The sequence below is a fragment of the Megascapheus bottae genome, chromosome 1 (assembly GCF_031878675.1).
Source record: "Megascapheus bottae isolate mThoBot1 chromosome 1, mThoBot2.hap1, whole genome shotgun sequence".
Taxonomy (NCBI): Eukaryota; Metazoa; Chordata; class Mammalia; order Rodentia; family Geomyidae; genus Megascapheus; species Megascapheus bottae.
The window spans coordinates 21,982,294-22,009,032 of NC_143509.1; the positions used below are offsets into that span (position 1 = coordinate 21,982,294).

The following is a 26,739-nucleotide window of genomic DNA, read 5'->3' on the forward strand; positions in this document are numbered from 1 at the left end:
AATTGTCAAAATCATGAGAAGCAGCAAAGGCACACCAGATCAAAAGATGCCATCACCTCGTGTTCTAGCTCATATTGCCTAATAAACCTGTTCTGTAGAAGACATATTCTTTCTGGAAATGCTGGGTATGTGTTAATAGATAAACAGAAATGTGTTAACAGCTAAGCAGAAATGACATTTAATTTCAAGCTCCATTAGTAGCCTACAGGGAATAGAGAGCACAAGGTCAGCCAAGATGGTAAAGGACAAAAATATCTCATTTCCAATTATTTAAAAGTGGTGTACGGATACAACAGGTAAGGTGAAGTCCAGTGCTTGCCAGCTAAAAATGAAAGGAATTGTAACAAAGGAATAGAAAGCTTGCCTGAATACCTGATGACCTCATACTCTTGTATTTTCTATGGAAATATTTATTCTCAATTACAAGCTTTGGACTGTAGGCATCAAGTGACTACAGTCTATGGCCACACTGTAGCCTGCTCTTTGTTATGGAAATCTGTTATTACAATGTAGCTGTGTTCTTTTCTTTAGGTGCTATAATCTGGCAGCTTTTTCTACAGCCCAAGACTGAGTAAGTTCAAAAGAGCCCCCCAGGTCTTGAAATACTGCACAATATACTGAATGGCCACTGTAGAAAAAAGTTTGCCAATCTTTGGAGTAGAATAATGAATGGGGTTAGGCAAGAATTCATGACTTCACTACAATGATGCCTAACGTTTTACTACTGATTCTCTGGGTCTCAAAGGCAGATCCAAGAGGAGAAGTTTAAAAAATGGGAATGTGGCTTAGTAATAGAGGGTATTTATCTAGCATATATGAAGCCCTGAGTTGGATTCCTCAGTGTCACATAAAAAAAAAAAGAAAGCTAGAAGTGGCTCTGTGGTTCAAGTGATGGAGTGTTAGCCATGAGCAAAAGAAACTCAGGGACAGTGCCCAGCCCTGAGCACCAAGGAGGGTATAGACAACAAGTCTGCAGGCTGCTTCCATACCTTGCGGTGTACAATGACTTTTATGGATGTTACAGGATGAAGTAGCATCTCAGACCTAAGTGTGGCCTGGAGGAGGAGACCCTTGCTAGAGGAGCTGCCACCATCAGGGACCCAAGGTGAGAACCTAGACAAGGGAGAGGCAAGCTCACTACAGGTGAGCAATGTTCCTGAGAAAGGTGATGTCAACTCACCACACTGCCTGTGGTGATTTAAAAGGATTAAGCATTATCTGGGTGTTACTCATGAATCTTCAGGTATCAAATGGCAGAAATTTATTTCCATCTAGGTCAAATCAAAAGGTCAAATCATTAGCCAACCTATGACTAGACTTTGCTGGCAACAGATATGGTGAGATATCAGAAGAAGAGAAAGCACCACAGCTCTCATCTCTCCTCTGGCCTTTTGCTTCTTTTTATGAAGTAAATTTGTTCTCTACTATTGGACTCTAGTTTCATCAAGTACCTTGACACAGAGGACTATGTAATGTTTATATCAGAAACTAATAACAGATTGTGAAATTTATGAGAGTTACTATTTGGGTTTTTCATTATAGCTTTATTGACTATTATCCAAGTTTCAATATGCTCCAAAAAATTAAATACTACAACTGAGACATTAAAAATACAAACTAATTTACCAAAATAATTGTATTCTGAGTATTATGTACAATATTATACATCTTACATTATACAGGGGTTTTTATACATAAAAGTAAGATTTGATTTATGATTATTAGAAATCCAAAATACATTTGAACATACCATTTCTAGGCATACATACATAATAGCTCAACTGGGTTAATCAAAACCATACATGAGTGTGGTTATTAAAAAATAAAATTACAGTCATACAATAATGGTAGAAAATGAATTTTTTTTATTATTTTGAAAATACTATTTAAAAACCATACATTTATGCATTATATAACCTAGTTCTATATATTTAAAAATATTTATGCTTGCAATCTAAATATGTCTCTTTCAGAGGAAATTTTTGGCTATATTGGTTTTCTTGTTTTTAAGACATAGTCATTAAAAATGCCACATACATAAGCAAAGGGCACACAACAGAAAAGCCAAAAAGGCTTGTCATATCATCATTTACATAGTTTGCTATGTAGCTGTGTAAAATAATCATTAAATTGTGCAGTTTAGTTATGACTTCATTTTCATAATTATGATCAACAGTATTATATTCAGAGACAGAGGGATGAAAGGAGAAACATCCATTAGTGTGGGGAACCAGATGTGGACAAGTGATTTCTGAAAATGACAAATGTACTGGGGTGGGGTGCTCACAGAAAATCCCATTCACACAGGAAATCAGTTTTTAAGCATGTCTTCAGTCCTTCAGAAAGTTGAATATACTGATGTGTCATACATTTTGAAAACAGTGCAATGCCAGATTAGGTTGTGGATAAAGGTATCAACCCACTTCTAAATTTGATTTCTCTCAAGAAGAACAATGGCATTTTTTTTTTCTTAAAGTAACCTGAACGTGTTTCTTACTGACACAAGATATCTGAAAAAACAATCTCTATCCTGAATCCAAAATGGCTTCCCAGTGGCAAGGTCTTATTCAAGAGACTCTTGGGACAGTGAAAATCCTATCAGAACAGAACATTGGGAGATTGGAAGAGCACCAGTTAGTGAGTTAGCCATTCTTAGTATGAATGTGATGCTGTAATTACTCCTGCTTTTAAAATCCTTTATGTTATCAAAGGCAACTAACTAGCGAAAGAAAGCTAAATCCAAGATACATGAGATACAGAGTCCAAAACTTGCTTTCTGGCGCTTCTTGTTCATGTTTGGTTTGAGTATAAAAGGCATCCTAATCTAAGTTATCAAAATATATTCATAAAAATGTATGAGTACAAAAGTTACAAAAGTCTAAATCCTTAATTATCCTTGCAATTAAATATCCTAGAGTTCAGTAGGCAGATTGATTTTTAGAGCAGCTTGAGAAAACATGTACTGGCTGAGCCTTGTCTGGAAACTGGGCTCTGCTACATTTCAGCTCTGCGGTGGGATTTCTCAGCAGCTGCGGCCCCATCTTCTTCCTCCTCTTCCTCTTCCTCATAGTGCTCCTCTCCACCTCTGAGGCGGTTGTCTGCTCGAACTTCTTGTTCTTCCCTTTCATTATGTTTCTCATCAACCTTACAGTTATATAAAAAAGAAAAATGAAGAGCTGGAATATGTAGTTAGTGATGAATAATTCCTTCTGTGGCTCACCCTTTGTCATAGCTACTCAGGAGGCTGAGAACTGACGATCAAGATTCGAAATCAGCCAGGGCAGAAAATTACATGAGTCTCTTATCTCTAATAAACTAGCAAAAAGCCATATGTACATGGCTCAAGTAATAGAGTGCTGGCCTTAAGCCTAGGACCTGAGTTCAAGCCTCAGTACCCACATAAAACAATTCTAAAAAAGGATGCAGTTATCTGTTTAAGTTAAGAAAAATGTTCCTACAGATAACAGAGCAATAAACTTTCTACTCTGAATGTTGTTGGCACTTCTGCTGATTCTAGATGGGTTGGTTAAATTCAGGGTCATCCTGAAGGAGCAGGGAAAGCCCTCTAATCCCTTCTCAGTGTGGTGTGTACTGAATTCCTGACTAGCATGTTTGCCTCCCCACCCACAAGCCCTCAAAGAAAACATGCAGCCTACGTTTTCATCATTTTCACCGTAGGTCTCCTCAGCATTGTGCTCCAGTTTCCGCTTCTTCTCTTCGGTCAAATCTTCCTGAACCTGAAACAGACCGCAGACACTGGGTCATGCTCAGACATTCAAACACCAACATGTTTGGATTCACAGTAAGTTCATTCAGTGTAGCACAAACAGAATGGAACTAAAAAGACATGTGAAAGGAGGATGGACGTCATCAGTTTGGCTAGACCACTAAGTATAAAGGCACAGCTGATAAACCCGTTAGAGAAAACACTGGCATTGGGAGAGCTGCACAAGGGAGACAGGTGACACCACTCAAGATGCTAAGACCCCATTGAACTTTAAATACAAAAATAAAGTTAATAAAAAAAATTTAAAAAACCAAAACCTTTGTGAGGCAATATTTCTCTCCATATAAGAAGTATGGTCATTTGCTTGTTAGTATATTTGTTTGGCGATGTGGTCTTACGGTTGCCTTTAAATCTTGCTCCTCCTGCCTCTGCCTCGTGAGAGCTGGATTACAGGTATGTGCTACCACACTTGGTACTCCACTGCACCAATACAAAATGACTCATGTCTGAAAGCCATCACAAGTGTTCAGACATTATCTCCGGGCCACACTTGGAAGTCTTAGGAACATGTGTTTTATGCCAGTTTGTCCTAATCCTGGTCTAAACAAACACCATGAATCACCTGCACTTTCCCCTTTTTTTCCTCCCATGCTAGCAACTTGCTCTGTAGGGAGCTAGGCATTCTGGGATCAATTCCATCATTTTCTGTAAATAGGAGTTAAAAGAATTCCAGTTCAACTGAAAAGCCAAGGGTATTTTCAGAGGTGATGTAATATTTGGTGTTCTTCCATCGGGGGCCCACAGTGTCTGTTTCTCTGGCTGTGGTTGTTCAGTGAGCCTGACTGGTGAGTGGAGTCCTCCAGGGTAAAGCTCCCTGTTCTCTGCTCAATGCAGACATCTTCCACAGCTCACTGCCACTTGAATCAAGGAAAGGTTAATTATTCCAGTGAAAAGTCACAAAAATAATAACTTTCTAGTTTGATCATATTTTACACCCTCATTTCTAAAGAAATCTCCCTTAATGGCCATAAATTTGGTATACTTAATAATAGAATTTTTTAATGAACTAGGTGATCTCTGATTATGACTCACAATAAACAGAAAGATGTATGACCTTGACCATAGAGCCTAATCTCTTGGGAGGTCAAATTTCTTAGGCCTCAGTTAACTTGGGAATTGGATAAACAGCAGTGATCTTTGGGTGCTCTGCGTGGTTGGGGTTTGAGAGTTGTGGGTCCGTGTAAGTCTTTGATGGGAGAATCTTGACAGGCAGCCTTCTGCATGTCAGGTTTGAGAGGTTTGCAATTTCCAGAGGTCATCTTGCACCCTATTTCTGCACACCACACCATTGGCTGGGGCTGAGGAGTAGGGGCTTAAGAAGAACTCAGATTCCCAGACTCTACGACACATGTGTCCCAAGGTAGAGTCCAAGGACTTGTACCTTTCATTACCTCTTCAAGGTGAGATTAGTCTAGCCAAGGTTGAGACCATGTCCTTGAGTAATAACAGATTCTGAGTTAAGGGGACCTGATTCCCAGGAGAAGGGCCCAGCTGCAAAAATTCTTCTCCACCCCTGGAATCTGTCATCAAGCACTTGTCTTGTTTACCAGTTGCCACTATCATCTTTGTTGGCAACCGCTGATTTAAATGACTTGCTCATTTAGAGTCAATCTACATATGAATATTTGGTAATTTTTCAACCACACAGATAGATTAGTAATATATCCTCAAAGTTGGGGCTAAAGTAATTCAAAGCCATCTTAAAAGCAGTCTTAGAAAAAGAACAAAATGACATGGTGTTTCTAATTGATCTTTAAAATATGCTCAAAGTATTATCCCAAAGCCAAATGTTGGATGTAGCCTCACCAATCACGTCATCAGTAGCAGCCTTTGAGAGTCTCCTGCAAAGTTGACACCAAAGATATTGCAACACTCTTCCTTCTCACTTTTCTTCACGGAAATCTAAAAACTGTAGGCATTTTTGAGAAATGGAGCCTATGTGATGAGATGAGTTTATTAAATGGCCAAAACAATGTAAGGCAGATCACTGGATGAAATGGGCTATGGCTAACCTGCGCACATAGTAACTAGTACTGTCCTTGTTTTACACATGGAAGATGTTATGAAAGTGGTCACACAAGGGCAGTGGCTGGTGGTGTTAACTACAACATGGCCACCTCCACTTGCTGAGCTATGATTAACAGGATGGTTTCAGCCAATCAAAATCTCGCAATGAAGCGATGTGGGCGTGTCTGCCTAACTGGCCCCAGAAGGTGAACACATATCCTTGCAGTGGCGCCTCCCAGGTGTTCAGATTCAGTGAGTTAAGATGGAGAGAAATTCTGAGATCCCAAAGGGACCAAGGATAGAATGACAGGAAGGAGAAGGGGCAAGAGAGAGGGACAGGTGGAGAAATTGTTCAGATTTTTCAACCTGAATAACATATTAGTCAACAGCTTATATTGTTTATGATTTACATTGCACTTAGGGCAGCATTCTAGTGGGGGTTGTTCATGGCCTGTGTGGTTTGCTCAAAAGTAGATAAAATATCTAAAAGAAAAGCAGTATGGGAAGGCTATAATGACAAGATGCTCATGATAGCTAATATAAAAAGACAATAGATAAGTTTAAAAAAAGTTTTCTTTTGATACTTGTGGTTCAAAGAGACAAAGTGGGTGGAGTTACACCCCATTTTATAGCTTTCCAAGTGTCGCCATAATGCGCTCTCTCTTTATCTCTGTCTGTCTGTCTGTCTCTCTCTCTCTCTTACACACACACACATTTACAAATACCATAGTATGTCTTTCAGACGTCAAAACGTATCAGCCTAGGAAAGACCAGAAAAAAGCAATAGCATAAGCAGTAGATATTCAGGGGAGAAGAAGAAAAGTTACTGGTGGAAGATGAAAAGTTTTTCTGGGCTCCCCCCCTCTCACCCTGCTGCCCCCAGAAGGTTGGGCTGACAAACTATTCTATGCAAGAGCTGGTTAGACAGTGAGACATAAACACAGTTATAAGATTGCTGGGTAGGGAGCTAGCAAGGACAAGAGAATTCGGATCTGGAGTTGGGGCTGGCTACAGCAAGAAATCACTGTCAGGTCAGCAGATTTGAAGAGGGAGGAGTAGACAGGGTAGGAAAGCAGGAAGTGGGAGGTAGTATTGAATTCAGGCTGCACTGAGCCAGAGCAGCTATCCTCTGCTTTCCACCCTCTCTCCTTCCCTCTTGCCTCGCCTCCTTTTTGTCTTTTTATCTTCCTTCCCTATTCCATCTCAGGATTTCTCTCCCCCATCTTAACTGAATGTAACACAAAAGTAAAAAGAAATCAGTAAACACTGATTAAACTTTCATGTTGCCCCTCTTGAATTTTTAAAACAAAGCCAAGGTTGAACCTTTTCTCCTTTCATCCATCAAAGATTCCTTAGTACCTGATATAGGGACACAAAGGAAAATTAGTCTAGATATCCTGTCACAAGGGAAGCCCAGATGAGTATCTGTTTTTTCTTGTCGGATGTCTTAACATTCCAGGCTACTGCCGTCTCTAAGGGCGTCATCCTGGTATCATGATAGGATGGCTCGAGGTCTAGATGGAGTTGGACAGCAGGATGAGAAGAAAGAAGACACAAAGATCCAGGGCCCGGAGCTCCCTCGGACACACTGGCAGCACCCGCTTCTGCTTCCCAGACAGAAGTGCAAATAGCTCCAAAATAGCACCAAGAACGAGACAGCCATGATGAGAGCTGAGTATGCCAGGCCAGAAAGAGGCTTTCCAGTCCTTTTCTGTCCATACCTATCTGCTTGCATCCCCTCAGGGACTATGGGACTGTGTGTGTGTGAGTGAGAGTGTCTGTGTGTATGTGTGTGTGTGTGTGTGTGTGTGTGTGTGTGTGCACACGCGCGCATGCGTGCTAGTTCTGGGAATTGAACTCAAGACCTGGGAACTGTTTCTCACCTTTTTATCTTAAGGCTGGTGCTCTACCATTGCTCTATTTCTGACTTTTTTTGGTGTTTAATGGGGCTGGGTTTGAACTGCCATCCTCAGATCTCAGACTCTCAAATATCTATGATTTCAGGCATGAGCCACCAGTGCCTTATATGGGACTTTTTATTTTTAAAGAAACATAGCTGAGAAGTGGAACTCCTAGAGAGGCTAAACATGGGGTGTTGGCCAGATCCATACCATACTCCCCAAGAACCCCAGGGGTGCACACAGATAGAGCAAACAAGGCTACAATACAAAAGACAATCCCCAGCCGACTGATCACAGTCTCCAGAGAAACCCAAGTAACCACAACATGACACAACTGTGCACTGGCAAAAAGATCACAATAAACTATTGTGGAATGCCATCTGAAGGCATATTAGCATATTATTCAACTGAGCTTCTGCAGCACTCTCCCCTTTTTCTCTTCTTCTTTCCTTTTTCTTTGTATCGCTGGGAACTCAGAGCCTGAACATGCCAGGGTACTGCTCTGCCACTAAGCTACACCTGTTTCCTTTGTCATTGCTAAGCAGGTATTCCATCACATAAGACATACTCCAGACCTTTTGGCTTTTGAGTTGTTTCTCAGTCCTCTGTGTTTTCCTCTGGCTGGTCTCAGACCATGATCCTAATGCCTCTATCTCCAACCTAACTGGTATTACAGGTATGCCCACTGCACTGGAATTGTTTTTGAGACAGGATCTTATTGCTTTGAGGGGAGCTAAGTTGATCCTTTTATCTCTTCTTCCCAAATAGCTGGCATTACAAGTTCAACCCACCACACCTGGTCCATGAGAATGCTGTTACAAAGATCAAGGATATAAATCCACCAACCAACTCCTGGAAGGTCCAATATCTTCTGGGTTTGAACTTTCTGGTGAGAACCAGAGAGGGATATTGTTACCCTATTCTTGTTACCTTCTAACAAATGTCTCCACTGACATGGTCTGTTTTCTCTTTAAGCTACCTGCTCCCATCTGCTTACGTCTTTCTGACCACTTCTCTGGGAGGCATGTCAGAGTCTACCAGCTGAGTTTCTTCAAGGTTGGCAGAATGACCACAAGTTTGAATTCATTTTCTGCATTCAAGCTTCCTACCTCCTCTTCTCCTTCTTCCTGGTACTGTTCGTCAACATTATCTTCCTGCTGGTCTGGATTTCCTGCCATCTGTTGGAATGAAAGAGAAAGGTCATGTGACTGTGTTTGGGATGCTTTTCATCCAGTTATTTAGGACAGTAGATGAGCACTCCACCTTTAAAAATGCACCAGAAATTATGACAAGGAAGCATTTCTCACACAGAGCATAGGCATCCAGGTTCAGGTACCCCAATCCACAGCATAGCAAATCTTTCCACGTAGGCAAAAACTAACCTTTTCCATAAACTAACATCTTTGGCCATTAAGGAAATGTAAACCAAAACAACAACATAGAGATTTTTACTTACCCCAGTTAGAATGGCCACTAACAAGAAAATTAACAACACTAGACACTGGAGGGGAGGTGGCCAAAAGGGAATGCTACTACACTGCTTATCAGAAGAGAAACTTGTTTAACCTCCCTGGAAAGCATTATTGAGGTGCCCCAAAAGATTGAACACTGAACTTCCCTACGACCCAGCAATCTCACTTCTGAAAATTTATCCAAGTGACCATAAACCAAGCCACACTAAAGCCACCAGTACAACCATGTTCCCTGTAGCACTGTTTATTATAGGTAGGATACACAATCAACCCAGATGCCCCTCAGTGGAAGAATGGATCAAGAAAATGTGGTATACATACATGACAGAATTCTATATTTCCATCAGAAAGAATGACATTGCACCAATTCATAAGGAAATGGAAAGACTTGGAAAAAAATTATATTAAGTGAAGTAATCCAGATCCAAAGAAACATAGGTTGTATGTTTTTCCTCATTTGTTGTAACTAGAATGTGCCTATAAATCTACAAGTAAACCCAATGGATAGTAAAAAACAGAAAATTATACCTGGATATAAATTAAACAGGACTCTAAACATTCACACAGTGAAAGCAAAGGAGAATATTGTTAGGAGAGGATCACAAAGGCTCAATAGCTATGACAAATTCAACAGTGATACTCAGTAGACATTATGTTGGAAATGTACTATACAACTTGGGAGGAGGGACATTGTCAGTGTTCAAAAGAAAATGTACTCAATACTTAGGTATTTGTAACTCCTTCTATCTCTACTATTACATATATATATACATATATATGTATATATATATAAAAGGAATTTACCAGAACACTTGGGTTAAATACATCAGTGGTATCTGCTTACCACCAGATGCTCCTCCACCTCTGTATTCTCTTGCCTTCTCTCACTGTGCTTCTGTTCTTCATTTTCATCTGGCAAATTATCTTCTCTGGCTTGTTCGGCTTCCTCAAATTCATCCTCACCTTGGTTATTGGGATCTTCTGCCGGGTTGATATCCTCAACTGCTGCCCTCTGTCGGGTTTAATAAGAAGCATCCACCTCTTTAAGACTGAGGATTACATTTAATTTCATTTCAAAGACCACACTGGCAGGAAATGACATTGTGGGATTCTGAAGACCTACCTTTGCCAAGACCCAAGTATCAGGTATCTCCCTGTCAAAAGATAAAACCCCTGCTTTCTCTGTCTGTTTCAGGAATCAGAATGAGCTACAGTAGTATTTCCTGTCTGCCAATGATATCAATGTAGTCCTGAAGACTACTAACAAGCAACTGGAACCAAAATGAATGGATGTTGAAAGATGGTATGAGGGCTGGGTCAGCTTTGAGTGAAACAGTTAGGAGAGAGCTGGGAATGTGGCCTAGTCGTAGAGGCCTTGCCTAGCATGCATGAAGTCCTGAGTTCAAATCCTTGGTAGCACATGAACAGATAAACAGCTGGAAGTGGTGCTGTGGCTCAAGTGGTAGAGTTCTAGCAGGGACAGTACTCAGGCTCTGACTTCAAGACCTAGGACCAGCCAAAAGAAAACAAAAGAAAAGCTAAGGGGACAGCACTCAGGTCCTGAGTTCAAGCTGCATGGGGAAGGGGAGAGAGGGAGGAGGAAGGAAGGAAAGAAGGAAGGAAAAAAAATGAAGAAGGAAGGTCAGAAAAGGAAAGGAAAGAGGGAAGGAGGGAGAAAAAGGGAGGGAGGGAGGGAGGGAGGGAGGGAGAGAGGGAAAAGACAGCATGATAACAAGGTCGGTGCTTCCAAGGGTGTTCCAAAGAAAAGATAGAGGACAGGAGAGATCATGATCAAAGCCTATAGTAGTTCCCAAACTAAGTGACTGCAGTGTGTCTCCATCTACCACCCCCTTTATCCATCTGATACACACTTAAGCACCTGCAGCCTGGTGTTTCTCACTCTCACAGGACATTTACTGCCTCAGCTGCTTTTGTGAGCTCTTGTCATATGTGAAAACATTTCCGAGGGAGGATCCTGCCATACTTCTCCTAAAGGTACATCTCAGAGCAAGCTGAGTGACAAAGTCCATCCATCAAGTGGCTCTGGACACTGGGCAGGAAGATGTACTGGCTGATTACCAAGAAAGAACAAGGATCTTCCTCTCCATCTCCTGTGTCAGGACAAACAGAGCCGGGGATGGCATAGATGGAATGCTACACACATGGGGGTTGAGCTGTCATTCAAACATGGTAAAAGGATAAAGGAAGTTGCAAATATCATCTACACATGAAGAAGAAGAAGAAGAAGAAGAAGAAGAAGAAGAAGAAGAAGAAGAAGAAGAAGAAGAAGAAGAAGAAGAGGAGGAGGAGGAGGAGGAGGAGGAGGAGGAGGAGGAGGAGGAGGAGGAGGAGGAAGAGGAGGAGGAGGAGGAGGAAGAGGAGGAGGAGGAGGAGGAAGAGGAGGAGGAGGAGGAGGAAGAGGAGGAGGAGGAGGAGGAGGAGGAAGAAGAAGAAGCAGAAGCAGCAGCAGCAGCAGCAGCAGCAGCAGCAGCAGCAGAAGCAGCAGCTCACTCAACACTGGCATGTCTTGACCTTGACTATCCATGTGAAAGGGGAGAGAGGGGGATCTCTCCTTCCTTTCTTGGGAGACAAAAGTACATTACCAGCCAATGAAGTGTCTATTTGTTCATCTTCTAAATCTTTTATGCCATATTGTTATGTGAACTCATCTCTCTTCATGTCTGCCTCCATAGGACCTTGCATGCATTTATTAAATTGGCTGCTGGATAGCTAGGGAGGTCAGAGGCACAAGACAGACCTGAAGCGGTAGCAGATGGCCCCATTTGCTCAGGAAAGGTTCATTTCCTCTCCTCTGGTCACCTGGCCTTCCTCTCCATCTTTCAGAGTGAACTCATAGATCAAGAAGTCTCAGTTTTGTCTACATTTTAGCTTGAAAGTTGTTCGTCTGAAAGTTATCAAAAGGAAAATCCTTTGATTCCCACCCCATAGACTGTACCTTTAATCCAATCTCATCTCACTTGCATACCACTGTTTGCAGTGAAAAATATTGCTCATGTGTAATTTTGCAGCCACCTTCCTCAGCTTTGGTTAGCTAATACACATCTGAGGTCAGAGTGAGAGTCACATACCGTGTTGTGTATGCATGTCATTTTCTTCTCATGACTGATTCACTGTCAGGTGAAGTGGGAAAAGACACTTACATCCACCTCAGAATCTGGATTAGCTTCCTGCCGTTCAGGGTCCTGAGGCTCAGGTCCTTCCCTGGGGTCTTCTTCAGCTTCATCTTGGCGTTGGTTATCTCGTTCAAAGGCTGGCAAAGTAAACAATTAAAATTAGCTCCAAATGGGTCAAACAGGATTTGTCCCTTTCAATTCAAAGAAAAGCCATCGGTGGGCTTTTCTGGAGACCACACAACCTAATTTTTCTTCCATCTCTATTCATTCAACACAATACTGGGTTTCAACCTTGCTGAAAAGAATTTGATTCATTTTGCAGCCTGTGCATTCAGTGAAGTAGTAAGGGTAAGTCAGGCTAGTCTAACCTTGTAAAGAATTTTTTTCTAATAAGAGGGATATGTTTTTTTTTTCTTGTTAAGGCAAGAAAAGAACAAGAATCAAAGCTTTTTCAAAAGAAAGTCTAGTACACTGGACATTGCTGAAATAAAGAACTAACTTTTCCTTCATACCCATGGAAAGAGCAGATATTTCAAAGAAGTAATGTTGTAGCTGGGTGCAGTGGCTTCTACTATAATCTTAGCTACTCAAGGGGCAGAGATATAGGGGATCCTAGTTCAAGGCCACCATGGAAACCGAAGTTCATAAGGCTGCCTATGAACTTGTCATCTCAGCGTCAAGAGGAGGCAAAAATAAAAGGATTACAGTCCAGCTGGTCCAGGCATAAAACAGTATTTTAACTCTATAATATCCAACACAAAACAGGCTGGTGGAGTGGCTCAGGTGGTAAAGCTCCTGCTTAGCAAGCATGAACCTCTGAGTTCAAACCCCAGAATTTGAAAAAGAACAAAAAGAAGGAAAAAGAAGCAAGCTTATTAGGGAATAAAAGATCAAGCTCATCTGGAGAACTCAAATGCAAATGCAGCTCATCAAATGCTCTAGGCCATGCTATAGATGACACTACGTGTCATGTTTATTCGTGAGCTCCTTCTGACATTTAATGGCTGCTTCTTGAAAAATAGTAAAGATCACTGCAAGAACACACAGACAAGGACAACGTGGCTTTTAAAAGGGAGATGTAGGAAAGTTTTAGCACACAGAAAGCACTTAGTGCACAGACATCAAGATACAGTGTCAAGTTACCATCAAGTATCCAGTGCGCTGAGGGCTTTATTAAACAGAGAAATGAGCCGACTGCTCTCTAGTCTTACTGATTACAGAACAAAAGAGCTTAACTCGCCTCGTGGGGGCCATGGAAAAAACGATTTCCTGACTCTTAGGGCTATAAAATACCACAACAGGCTGCGGACACAGAGTTGCCACTGCCTTCCATTTGACCTTCTAGAAAAGAAAAGAATGAGCATAGAAGTATCAGCCGTGCCTGGGCCACAGCTTAACATCAGCTCCATTAGCACAGGAAGCAACAGTTGAGAGATCAGAGACTAGATGGACTACACTAGACTGGGAGCTACTGCGGATTGAACTTGACAACCCTTCAAAGCCATGAGGCCAAGACTTCCAAGGTAAAGAGGAAATGGAGAAATTTCCCACCATCTCATAAGCCCAGGACAATCTGTCAGAAATAATTATTTGTTATACAGAAACCTTCATACCAGGAGGAACATGTTAAAAGGAAAGAGAGCTTGTCTCAAGGAGGATTCTTTCCTGGTATACATAAGACTAGTTAAGGACACTAGTTTACAGGTCAAATGTCTACTCACTGGGGTATCCCCATAGCCTACAGATTCTACTGTCAAGTCATTTTATTAAAACCTTCATCATTGGAGAAGCCTTACCGCCACCTTCTTCCTGTATTCCTTGGTCCTCAGCTCCTTGGACAACATCATTATCCATGGCATTATAATGAGCTTGTTGCCTGCCAGAGACATAAACATCATAGGTTCAAATGGATACACGCTGACAACGGTCCTTTTCGAAGTGGCGATAAACATGATTTTCTTTTTTCAATATTTTTGGGAGAAAAATGTCCTAAGTGAAAAAAGTCTTATCTAAAAGACAAGATGCAACAAAGATTCCAGATTAATTAATATGCACTAAGAAAAAGGGAAGAATGAGAGAAAAGCAAAATAATAGGTACTCGGGAAGTGAAATGGGGAAGGAAGAGCAGGGAGCTGATGGATGGTCAATCTATTTGTCCTGTATAGGTGAGCATGGAATAATGAAGCTTGCTGATATTGCTTTGGGGAGGAGGAAAGGAGGAATGAGGAAGAGCGATGGAGGGGGGGAGTCTCATCAAGGTATGTTGCATGCGTATATGAGCATGTTATAATAGCCCATATGACTAATTAATTAATGCTACTAAAAATACAGGAGGAAAGATTGTTTTTAAGATATCATTAGAAGATAAATTCTTTTTCTAATGGTCAAACCAAACTAAAATGAACACAAAGCTGACTAGGTTATTTTGAGACCAAAACAATAACTCTGAAGCAGAAAAAAAATATATATACATATATATACATATATACTCATACATATGAGTATATACATATATGCTCATATATATGTACGTATATACACATATATACATATACATACATACATTTGCTCATTTAATGCAAGTACTTTCTCTGCCCTAGCTACATGAGCCATAGTGAGCCCCTCACATTGAAGGAGAGTGAGTCTGCCCTCCCCCCACTCCCCTGGAAACAGGGACATCTGTTACCTTAGCTGCTGCTGGTTGTCCTCCAGCTCCACATGCCTCTGCTGGGCTATCTCTCTGGCCAGAAGCTGCTGCTGCTGCTGCTGCTGCTGCTGTCCTAGTAAATGGCCTTGCAGCCTCTGCTGGTGCAGATATTCCTGTTGCTGCCGCAGCCGTTGGGCCTCCTGGTCCCGTTGTGCTGCCAGTCTCTGCTGCTCCAGCTGCTCCTCATAAGGGGATCGTGGTTTGGTAGCTGGCCTGGCTGAAAGGTATGTCGGTGCCTAGGGCAGAACCAGGCCAGTCTGAGCAGGAGGGTCAACCATCTCGTTCCTTATGACCCGAAACTCAGGAAGGAGTTTGCTTTTTACTCTCCTACTTGTTTGGTGACAGGTGAGGCTATCTAGAATCCTCAAACTCAGGGAAGAGCACTGGCTTTGAGTGAAAAAGCTCAGGGGCGGTGCCCAAACCTAGAGTTCAAGCCCCAGTATCAGCCAAAACAAACACCCAAAGAAAACAACAACAACAACAAACAACAACAAAAACAAAATAAAACTTTTTGGCTTCTCCTCTAAAGATGGCCCGGCAAGCCAGCAAACTTAGCACCCATCAAAGAACAGAGAATGGGGGTGATCGTGACCATTTGAACCTCCCTCATCCTCAAGTAGCCACTTGAGCACAGGAAGGCAGCCAAGCAGGACTTCCACACCCCACTAAGGCGAGGTACACACACTCACTCACTGACCAGTGCTTGCATCCTCCCTCTCCCTCTAAGTCGCCATGCATGCAGTTAGCATTTTCAAAAACGAGGTTTCAGTATGTGCAACGGCCTTCAGTGAACTCATTCAATTGTGCAAAGGTATCGGGGGAAAGGCCTTCTTGTTTAGTATCTACAACTAAAGCCATGTGTTCCCCAGTGGCCTTGGGGAACACCCACCTGGGCGCCCTCCTTCGGGCGTGGTTGCTCCTTCCATTCCCGGTGGTCCAGCTCCTCAGGCGAGGGGTCATGCTCCTCCTCCAGGTGTTCCGCCTGCCCCACCTGCTCCATCTCCTCCTCTTCCAGAGCCTTTCGGTGCTCCTCTTCCACCTGATGCTTCTCCGGCTCTCGGGGCTCCACTCTTCGTGGGTTCTCTTCTGCTGGGTCCTGGAATTCTGCCTCTTTCTGGGTGGGAGAGACCATTCTCCCTTCTGTTCTTCTAGACAATGCTTCGTTTTGCTGCCACACCTCATTATTTCGAAACGCCTAGGGACCGGCCCAGCACAAGAGATGAGGATACTCAGTTGTTTCAAAGGCAGAATTTCTTTCCCTACCACATTAAAAGGAGCTACAACACAAGCATTTAAATGCCAGAGGCTGGAAAGACCGACAAGCTTAACTTTAAAGAAAAAAAAAATAAGGGAAAGCCAAATGCAAGTGGCTCATGCCTGTAATCCTAAGTACTCAGGAGGCTGAGATCTGAGGGCTGTGATTTGAAGGCAGCCCAAGCAGGAAAGTTTGATTGACTCTTATCGCCAATTAACCTCAAAATAAAAAAGACAGAAGTGGGGCTGTGGCTCAAGTAGTAGAGCAATAGCCTTGAGCGTGAAAGCATAAAGACAGGGCCCCAACCCTGGGTTCAAGCTCCAGGACTGGCACACGTGTGCTTGCATACATGTGCGTGTACACACACACACACACACACACACACACACACACACACACACACGTGGGTAATGAAATCACTTAATTCTTCCCACTCGGTAATCTCACTTATGAAATAGATGAGCTAAGCAAAACTTCATCTTCAAAAGCATGCAGTCAATAATCTGGAAAGGAAAATCTCATACAGAAGGAGTAAGAAGTTCCCTCAAAAGCAACCTAGCTCCAGCTTTCCCATAGAATGTAATGGGAAACCCTCAGACTTGAAGTGCTGAAATGTTTCTTCAATATCTCTTTTGTTTTCAATAATTATCTGAACAGAGAGGATACTATACAATTGGGAAATCTTGGATCTACTTTCCATTGGATTGGTTCTCTAATGACTTTACAAGAAATCCTTGTTAATCTAAAATCAGCTATGGTAAACACGATACAATAAAACATTCTTCCTCCCCCCCCCCGCCCCTGTCTTTTTTTTTTGTGCTGGGACTTGAACTCAGATCCTGGCCATTGTCTTCCTTAGCTTTTTGCTTAAGACTAGTGCTCTACCACTTGAGCAACAGCTCAACTTCCAACTTCTTGTGATTCATGGGAGATAAGAGTCTCATGGACTTTCCTGTCCAGGCTGCCTTTGAACCAAAATACTCAGATCTCAATCTCTTGAATAGCTAGAGTTACAAGCATGAGTAGTTGATGCCTGGTTAAAATATTCTTAAGGTATGGGCCTTGCATGCACCAAGACCTGGGTTTGATTCCTCGGTACCACATATTTAGAAAAAAGCTGCAAGTGATGTTGAGGCTCAAGTGGTAGAGCTCTCTAGCCTTGAGAAAGTCCAAGGACAGTGCTCAGACCCTGAGCTCAAGCCCAGAACTGGCAAAAAAATATTCTTAAGGTATTAAAATCTCCTTTTTGGTGAACTAGAGTGTTATTAATAAATATTTTATATTGTCAATAGAGAAAATTGAATAATAACAGAAAATAAACATAGCCAGGCACTAGAGTCTTATGCCAATAATTCTATCTACTCAGGAGGCTGAGATCTAAAGATCATACTCGAGCCAGTGTGGCATCAAAACTAAGAGACTGTTATCTCTAATTAATCAGCAAAAAGATGGAAGGGGGGATGTGGCTCAAGTAATAGAACATTAGACTTAAGTGGCAAAAGCTTCCAGCACAAGCACACACACAAAAATGAACACACACCACATTTTAGAATACTCCTTTTTTTAAAATTGATGGATTCAAGACCGTTTTTCATAGAGTTTCAGAGATCTCTCTCTGGTCTGTATTGCCTGAGAGTTGGAGGGATGCTGCAATATCGACAGCAAACACTGGCATGTCATCTCCCTCTTTGGTCTTCTTTATCAGGAAAATAACTCTTCAGGCAGATATTCTTCTACAGATGGAATTGCTAAAGTTCTATCCATAAGCAAATTGAAATGTGAAATACCATTTTAAAAGTAACAGGAATATAATTACCAAACTGGAGCTTATTCCTAGTATACTAGGGAGAAAAGTTGTTCTCAGCCCTTTGAGGCCAGATTGTACGGTTTCCATTTCTCCTCCATCCTCAACAATCTGGTAAAATAGTCTGACACATGAGTGCCCGGGCTTTACAGGAAATAGTTTTCTAAAGGACCCTTAAGTGCTTTTCAAACACCTGCCATTTATCTTCACAATGCCCCAGCAAAGACAGAGTAGATAACTACTATCTCCAAGTCACAGATGGGAAAATGAAAGCCCTGAGTCATTAGACCATTAATCCAGCAAACCAGTCATCAGCCAGAACAGAACAGAAGTGACCCAACAGTCCCTTCACGTTCTTTAAAGAAAGTTCCAGTGCTAATGTTAACGTTCAGAGAGAGAAGAGGATGTAGACTATGTCTGTGAGGAATTCTCTGAACCATGAAGACGCTGGGAAGAAAAGATCGCTCACTTCAACTTCATTTCTGTCATAAGATTCTCACATGGTAATTAGTCTCGTAAGATTGTCATATGGGTACAGCATCTTAAGCTTTTATTTTTTTAAGACTGTTGGGGGGAAAGAATCATTCTCTCCTTCCCTCCCCACCCCCCTCTCTCTGTCTCTCTCATCCTGGGGCTTGAACTCAGGGCCTGAGCACTGTCCTTGGGCTTTTTTCTTCAAGCCTAACTCTCCACCACTTAAGCAACAGCACCACTTGCGGCTTTTCTAATTATGTGGTAATAAGGAATTGAACCCATGTCTTCATGCATACTAGGCAAGCACTCTACCACTAGGCCAAACTCCTCCCCACCCCACCCCCACCCTTGATTGTAGAAAGAACTCTGATAGTACTGGAGTTTGAACTCAGGGCTTCACCCTTATTAGGGAGATACTCTACCATTTGAATCATGACCCTGGCCCTTTTGGTTTTAATTATGTTTGGGATAGAATCTTGTGTTCTTTTGCCTGGAGCCAGCCTCAGACTGCAATCTTTCTGTGTATGGCCTCCTATGTAGCAGAGATGGCAGGCACATACCGCTGTGTCTTATTATTGGTAGTGGTAGGTTGTCACTAATTTTTAGCTGGGGTTGGCCTAAGTGTAACTATCTTTAATTTCTGCCTTTCTAAGATTATAGGCATAAGCTACAAAATTTGGGGGGGCCAATCCAAACTTTGGCTTCTAGCTTTGTCCCACTTTCTTATGTATACTTAGGCAAGGCTTAATTTTCACGAAGAACAAGAAATTCCTGTATGTTGAGATTAGCACTAAGGTCCCAGACACTGTAATTTTTTAAATTTTGGTCAGTTGTAGGGCTTGATCTCAGGTCCTAGACACTGTCCCTGAGCTTTTTTGCTCAAGGCTAGCACTCTACCACTTGGAGCCACAGTGCCACTTCTGGTTTTCTGATCGTTAACTGGATATAAGAGTCTCAAGGACTTTCCCTGCCTGGGATAGCTTTGAACCACAATCCTCAGATCTCAGCCTAAGTAGCCTGGATAATAGGTATGAGCCACTGGTACCTGGCACTCAGGCACAGTTAAATGGAAAATTTAATAATTTTGACATATTCTCCATAGACCTTATTCAACTACATTCAAATGTATTCAGATATGTTAACTGTGGTGCTTTATGGGGCTTGATAGGGCTGTCATATATTAACCTTCCTTATTCTGCTCCAAAGATGAGAAGGAGAAACCATCCCAACTCCAGCTACTCAGATACTATAGCTCCTTGAAGACTGGGGGAAAAAAACTCCACAGGAGTAAAGAGGAAGCAAGACAGAAATGCCTTTCCCAACAAGCACTTCGGCAGTAATTCTCAACATCCCCTCTCTGGACCAGTGAACTCTGTCAGAATTGTACCTCCTCAGGCCTCACCCCCTAATGAACTGAATCTGAAACTGGGCCTGGATGTGTTTTAACAAGCCCGGGAGGATTTGCACATATACTGGAACCTGAATGCTAGGCTATGCAGGCAGTGTGGGAGAATCACGGGACAGTGATGGGGACAGGGAGGTGGCCACGTGCGCTCTGCATCCCTTACCTCCTGCAGCTCTCCGCCTGGCTTCTCCCTGGCTGCTGCATGGTCTCCTTGTGGAGGACCTGCCACCTGGGAGAAGGTATCGTTGTGCAGCTCTGCAGAATCAGATTTCCGAAAGCTTGGAATCCTGTTCAGAGTATCTTTCAGTTGTTTATATTCTGCAACTTGAGTCTGCATATAAATTGCACCAGTGGAGGAAGAGGAGGGGGAAAAAAGATAACATTCATATGTGGGCATTTTAGTTCAGTGCATCAGTAGAAAAAAAAGATTAGACCTGAATATAGCTTAGGAAAATATGCAGATTTTTTTCACACAAGAGCTTTTCTTCCTCAGCCATGCTCAACCATTTCCCAGCACATGCAAATTAGAGTAAGAGTGAAGAAAACAGAAAAATTATGTCTAAGACAGCTGTTAGTTTCCCATGCTATGTGAAACAAAGGAAGAGCTTGATAAATAACTTTGTAATATTATAAATACCATCAATAAAAGAAAGATACTTGATGACTTACAACATTAAAATCCACTTAAATAATCTACTTAAATACACAGCTATGCCTGTACAGAAATCTTTCTCAATATCTTCTGAACAATACTTCCTTCCTTCTCTCCCTCCCTAAATCCCTTCCTTCCTTTCCTTTCTCTTTCTTTCTTTCTTTCTTTCTTTCTTTCTTTCTTTCTTTCTTTCTTTCTTTCTTTCTTTTTTGCCAGTTGAGGGACTTGAATTCAGGGCCTGAGCACTGTCCTTGGACTTTTCTCAAGGCTAGAGCTCTACCACTTAAGCCATGGCACCACTTCCAGCTTTTTTCTATGTATGTAGTACCAAGGATTCAAACCCGGGTCTTCATGCATGCTAGGCAAGCCACTAGACCATACCACTAGACCAAACTCCCGGCCCCTCTTTTCTTTTTTCTCTTCTTTCCTTCCCTTTCTTTCTTTCTTTCTTTCTTTCTTTCTTTCTCTCTCTCTCTCTCTCTCTCTCTCTCTCTCTCTCTCTCTCTCTCTCTCTCTCTCTCTCTTTCTTTTTTGCCAGTTGAGGGACTTGAATTCAGGGCCTGAGCACTGTCCTTGGACTTTTCTCAAGGCTAGAGCTCTACCACTTAAGCCATGGCACCACTTCCAGCTTTTTTCTATGTATGTAGTACCGAGGATTCAAACCCGGGTCTTCATGCATGCTAGGCAAGCCACTAGACCATACCACTAGACCAAACTCCCGGCCCCTCTTTTCTTTTTTCTCTTCTTTCCTTCTCTTTCTTTCTTTCTTTCTTTCTTTCTTTCTTTCTTTCTTTCTTTCTTTCTTTCTCTCTCTTTCTTTCTTTTCTTTCTACTTTTTCCTTCCTTCTCCCTCCCTTCCTCTCTTCCTTTCCTCTTCTGATACTGGAACTTAAATGCAGAGTCTCAGTTTTCATTTGACTTTTTCTTGTCATGGCTAGGTCCTACCATTTGAGCCAAAGCTCCATTTACAGTTTTCCGGTGCTTAATTGGAGATAAGAGTCTCATTGACTTTCCTGCCCAGGCTGCCTTTGATCTGTGATTCTCAAATCTCCAGCTCTTAGTGCTCAGCCACGTTTTTTTCTTTTAAAGTGAACAAGTCAGTAATGCAGGCTCAGGATTACAATACACTCATATAGGTATTTCTGTGCCTATATGCATGTGCTGTTTCTAAGAATACACTATCTTTTGTGTCTACCCAGCTCCTCATGTATATTACCATTTTTATTCTAAAGCAGAAAGGTCAAATACATAAACACACACTAATGAACACCCATATATAGCACACGGAAACATTTTAGCACAAGCTCTTTCTGCAGGGATGTCTCCCTCCATTTGCTGGACAAAGGAGCTGGCCATGGAGACTGACCAAACTGTCCTGCTACTACACATCCTCCTCACACCCTGCCCGCGGCTCACAGCTTCTCCATGCCAAGGAAGAGGCACCAATTTGCCTTCCTAATATTCAGAGAAGGAAAGAAGTCTGCCTGCTACATCTGTGTCACAGGAATGCCTTTAAACAGAATCTACAAAGCATGGATCATATCAGAAAAACCTCATTACAGTAGACCTTATCACAGCAATGTATCCAAATACTTTGAGGTCAAAGGAAAAGCAGGAATGATACCCACAGAATGATACTTTCAATTTGTAAACATCTTGCTATCTTAATGACACTTTTAATACTATTCTACTTAGAGGGACATCCACAGAACTCGTCTCCCCTTTCTTCTTTCTCTTTCTCCGGATATACAACCGTCAAGGAAGTGATGCTGTGATTTCAATATGAACTTTGCACTGATGATGGAAACCCATTAGGACATAAACTTGACGCACCCACTTAAGAAATTATGATACAAAAAAATCTGAATCCAGGTGCATGCACCCATGATGTTGGGGGAAAGTCTCAGAAACACACCTAACAGCATGACTCAAGGCCAGGAAGATCTGGGCTTCAAGCTTGATTTTAGTTAGTCATCTTAATATCTCTCATGGCCTCAGTTTACTTATTTACTTATTTAGTTAGTTACTGAGTTATTTAGTTATAAAAGAGGACAATGTTATATAGATCCTTTCAGTTATTTTAACTAAAATTCTCAACTGTATTTAAAATTTAGTTTGTCTACACAGAATCTCATAAAATTGCTTACCTGAGGTATATGGATGCAGAGAACAGTATTTTTCCCTATGGGAATTTGGGGAAAATTTTGCTAAGGTGTTATGAAAGAAATGTGTCTCTTCAAAATTCATATACAGGATTCTAATATCCAGTGTGACAGTATCAGAAGATAAGGCCATAGAAATCATCAGGCTATATGCTCATTCAACCACTCTAGAAAGCAGTATGGCGATTTCTCAAAAGGCTAAGCATAGAGCTCCCCTATGACCCAGCATTCCACTTCCTGGCATTTACCCAAATGTCCAGAAACAAGGACATATTAAAGACACTAGCACAATGATGTTCGTGGCAGCATTATTTACCATAGCTAAGATATGGAACCAACCCAGATGCCCCTCAGTAGATGAATGAAATAAGAACATGTGGTATTCATACACAATGAAATTCTATGCTACCATCAGAAAGAATGACATTGCCCCATTCATAAGGAAATAGAAAGACTTGGAAAAAAATCATATTAAGTAAAGTAAGCCAGGCCCAAAGGATTATAGGCTCCATGGTTTCCCTCATTTGTAATCATTAGTACTCATCTAGGATTCTCCTAGGAGAGGATCACAATAGCTCAAAAGCTATGTACATATGGTCATATAGGATGATGCTAAGGGAAATGAACTCTAGATATGGAAACAAGAGGTTTATTTTTGTGGTTGTCATTCTTAATGTACTATGTGAAGTTATGTATTCCCCCTTATGGTTTATCTCGTGTTGTATCTGCTTTGTTACCTGGTATATTGTATATATGTTTATTTAAAATAGGGAAGGGAAGGTAAAAAACAAGATGACTGAGAAGAGGGGGAGGAAACAGGGAAAACATGAGAAGGGGTATCAATGTTCGAGAAGTAAGGTACCCACTACCTGACGAATGTAACTGTAACCCCTCTATACATTATCCCAACAATATAATACAATTAAAAAAAAAGAAATGATCAGGATATGAGGGTGGGGACCTTAGAAATGGAATTAGTACCCCTTTTAAAAAAGCGCTACACTGAGCTCTCTCTGTATCTTTCTACCATATGAGGAGGTAAAAAGGAGGCAGGTGTCTGAAATTAGGAAGAGAACCTCGAAAAATCAACCATGACGCACCCCACTGAAGCCTCCAGATTTAGACATATACATTTCTGTTGTTTCTAATCCACCCCATCACTGATGTTTTCTTAGAGTAGCTTCTACTGAGTAAAGTAAGGGTCTAATGAAGGACTGCCCTTTGATATGGTACAAATATTGTTTGAAAAAGAGCAGCAGAAATGTGGATCATTTGTGCCCTCAAAGATAAAGTCTATAGAAAAGTATGTTTTTAATTATTAAAGTTCCCCACACTGCTATTACAGTTATTACACAAGTTTGTATTGACTACTGAGCCATTTTGTTTAGATTTCTATGGAATTTTCAGATTATTGCTCTGTCTGAAAATTATAGCCTTTAGAGGCACATTGTTCAAATCTGCTCACTGTATTTAATAAGATGAAGAGCCTCCCTAAAGAAAGTAATAAATAATTGACCAAATTTTGTAAAGAAGGTTTAGACTGAAGTACACTCATAAAGTAAATTTAACTCATACTCCTGTAAAAATTACCATACATAACTTGAGCTTAGTTGGAAAGACACCCAATTAAAAAGGGTTCTCCAAATACAATGTACTAGGGTTTCTGAGATGAATAGGGCTTCAGTATTGATATCATGCCTTCAAATAATGTTACAAAAATTATACCCAATCTCCCAATGAACACAAATAGCTAGTTTCCCAGTGTCCTCTTCTTATAACTCCTATATCAAGAAGAAAAGTGAGGACCTGGATTAACATAGTGATTAAGTCAGCCCCTTGAGTTTCTTTGCTTCTACAAGAAAGCAGGAAAACACTCAGCATGGGATTTCTTTAATAAGCTCCCCACACCTGCGTTGGTTCATGTGCTCATTCAGTACATACATTCTGAGGTGGTACCTTGTACCAGCGCTCTGGAAAAGAAAAATAGAGATCATGACCTGTTGTTTTTCCTCCTCCATTGATCCTTCTCTGTTTTTCTGTCATTTGACACACACTACAAAACCCATTAGGAAGGAGTACCGTGGCTGTAAGGCTGAGCACCAGGGCGTGAGAGGAGACAGTCTGACAATGATTTATTTACCTAGCTTGCCTCATAAAGCCCGATAGCTCCTTAGAAGAATGGACAGAGACCAAATTGCTGCCAAAAGATGGGATGCATGGGATTACAATTTCTGTCATTTTGCTAAGTGACAGATACCTGCAGGCCAGGCCTAGTGAAGGAAGAAGAGGCCATAAGCATCTAACAATCAGCGCAGAAGATAATCACAAATTAATCTGCAGTCGAAAGTTTTAAAGCATGCATTGTCCTCAGGCTTAGGATAGCCAAGTCTGAAGTAAGGTGCGGAGGCATGCGTGCACAGAGGAATTCAGAAATAGGAAGCCGACTGCAAAGACCCCAGAGGCTGCTGCTTTTCTGACCTGCGCAGCAGCCAGTGCACTCTTGTGGTCTTCCAAAGTCACTACAAGTTGTTCGTGCTCCGAGAGTAAATTCTTATGCTGTTGCTACACACAGAAAAAAGAATTTTACACATTGAACGCCGCGGGAGGAGACAGACTCTTCTTCAGCATAAAGCATTACTTGTTTGTTTGTCCACGTATGCTTAGAGCAAGGCTATGATTTCTGTAGCATGTTAAAAGTGATACCCCAAAAGAATCATTGAAAACCAAAATGTAAACCATAAGAATGGAGCATTCTTATAAATAAATGAAGCATTTATTTATAAATGCTCATAAATGAAAATCTTAAAATGCCACCATCCAATAAAAGAATAATGTGGCTGATATTAATGACTTCCCAGCCCATTCTGCAGAGTAAAGCAAGCCAAGGCCCCTGGCTCCATTTTACCTTGACATCCTGAAGCTGTGTATGAATGTCTTGGTGAGCTTTTCTTAGTTGCCTATTCTCTTCTCTCAAATTATACACCGTTTCTGTGGCGGAGAAAGAAAAATTGCACATCAATGCTCAAAAGTTCCAAGCTTTTGGCTCTATTATTCTTCCTATCTGAAGCTTTGTACGACTTATTTCTGAGCTTTTTCTGGATGCTGACACAATGATGCTTTTCATCAACAAAGCCCTCTTGGTGGGCCCTGGTGCAGATGGATTTGGCAAGCCCACCTGACCTGAGTATGAGCGCATGCTATAGAGAGAGCACTTGAAATGAGTTACACTTACAGAAGGAAGCCAAGGGCTTTTATCTACTGAGTTGAAAATGGAATATTTCTTTTAATAATAAAAATAGCCCTTAGGAATAAAATGTTATAGGCAAGGATTGTCTAATACACAATTCTCTTTTGTTAAATGTAAACTTATCTCCACGTACAGATCCTATTTCTCACAGCAGGACTCTCCCCAATCCTCCCCAACTGCCTAGATGCGTCTAATTATTTCTCCTATTTTACTTTTATTGAGATGTTGATTATCTCAAATTCAACATGCAACCGCTACAGGGTAGCTCTTTCCAGAACTACCAAGGTGAAACTGGAATTTAGAGTAAAGTCTTTCATCTGGTGCTCTGCTATCCAGCTTCCCACTTTTCTAGGCCCACCTCTCTTATCTCCTTATCTCCTATCTTCTATTATTCCCTGTATTTGGACATAATTCACTGAGTCCTGACTATATATATAAACATATATATATATACACATACTCACATATTTGTGTATAATATATACCACACTAATATATTATTATATATAACAGATTACATAATATATAAATATAGGTATATAATATGTATAGATATTATATGTATTTGGTCTCTGCAGTGTTGTCTAAATAGTATTTTTTTTATATTTGGATACTCATCACGATTTAAAAATAAACAGAACCTTGAAATAAGGTCTGGCAACATTATCTCAATTCTTGTTCTACAATGCTCCACAGAATTTGAGAGTTGGCAGGGTGACTCTATAACCTTTC

The 26,739-nt window shown here is 41.3% G+C and overlaps 1 protein-coding gene across 2 annotated transcripts in view; it reads right to left on the reverse strand.

Moving 5' to 3' along the window:
* Nucleotides 1-1,529: 1,529 nt before the first annotated feature.
* Nucleotides 1,530-26,739, reverse strand: part of Golim4 (golgi integral membrane protein 4) — a 76,588-nt gene continuing 51,378 nt past the window's right edge. The window contains exons 6-16 of one of the 2 annotated variants that reach the window (XM_090338601.1): nt 25,666-25,748; nt 25,239-25,322; nt 20,110-20,277; nt 15,898-16,203; nt 14,988-15,244; nt 14,098-14,177; nt 12,329-12,438; nt 10,012-10,179; nt 8,805-8,873; nt 3,657-3,737; nt 1,530-3,144 (exon numbers count right to left, since the gene is read on the reverse strand). In XM_090338601.1, the coding sequence (XP_090194727.1) occupies nt 2,995-3,144; nt 3,657-3,737; nt 8,805-8,873; nt 10,012-10,179; nt 12,329-12,438; nt 14,098-14,177; nt 14,988-15,244; nt 15,898-16,203; nt 20,110-20,277; nt 25,239-25,322; nt 25,666-25,748 (1,556 nt within the window). In that variant the 3' untranslated portion in view covers nt 1,530-2,994. The remainder of the gene's footprint in view (nt 3,145-3,656; nt 3,738-8,804; nt 8,874-10,011; nt 10,180-12,328; nt 12,439-14,097; nt 14,178-14,987; nt 15,245-15,897; nt 16,204-20,109; nt 20,278-25,238; nt 25,323-25,665; nt 25,749-26,739) is intronic. The other variant, XM_090338602.1, reaches the window with a different exon arrangement.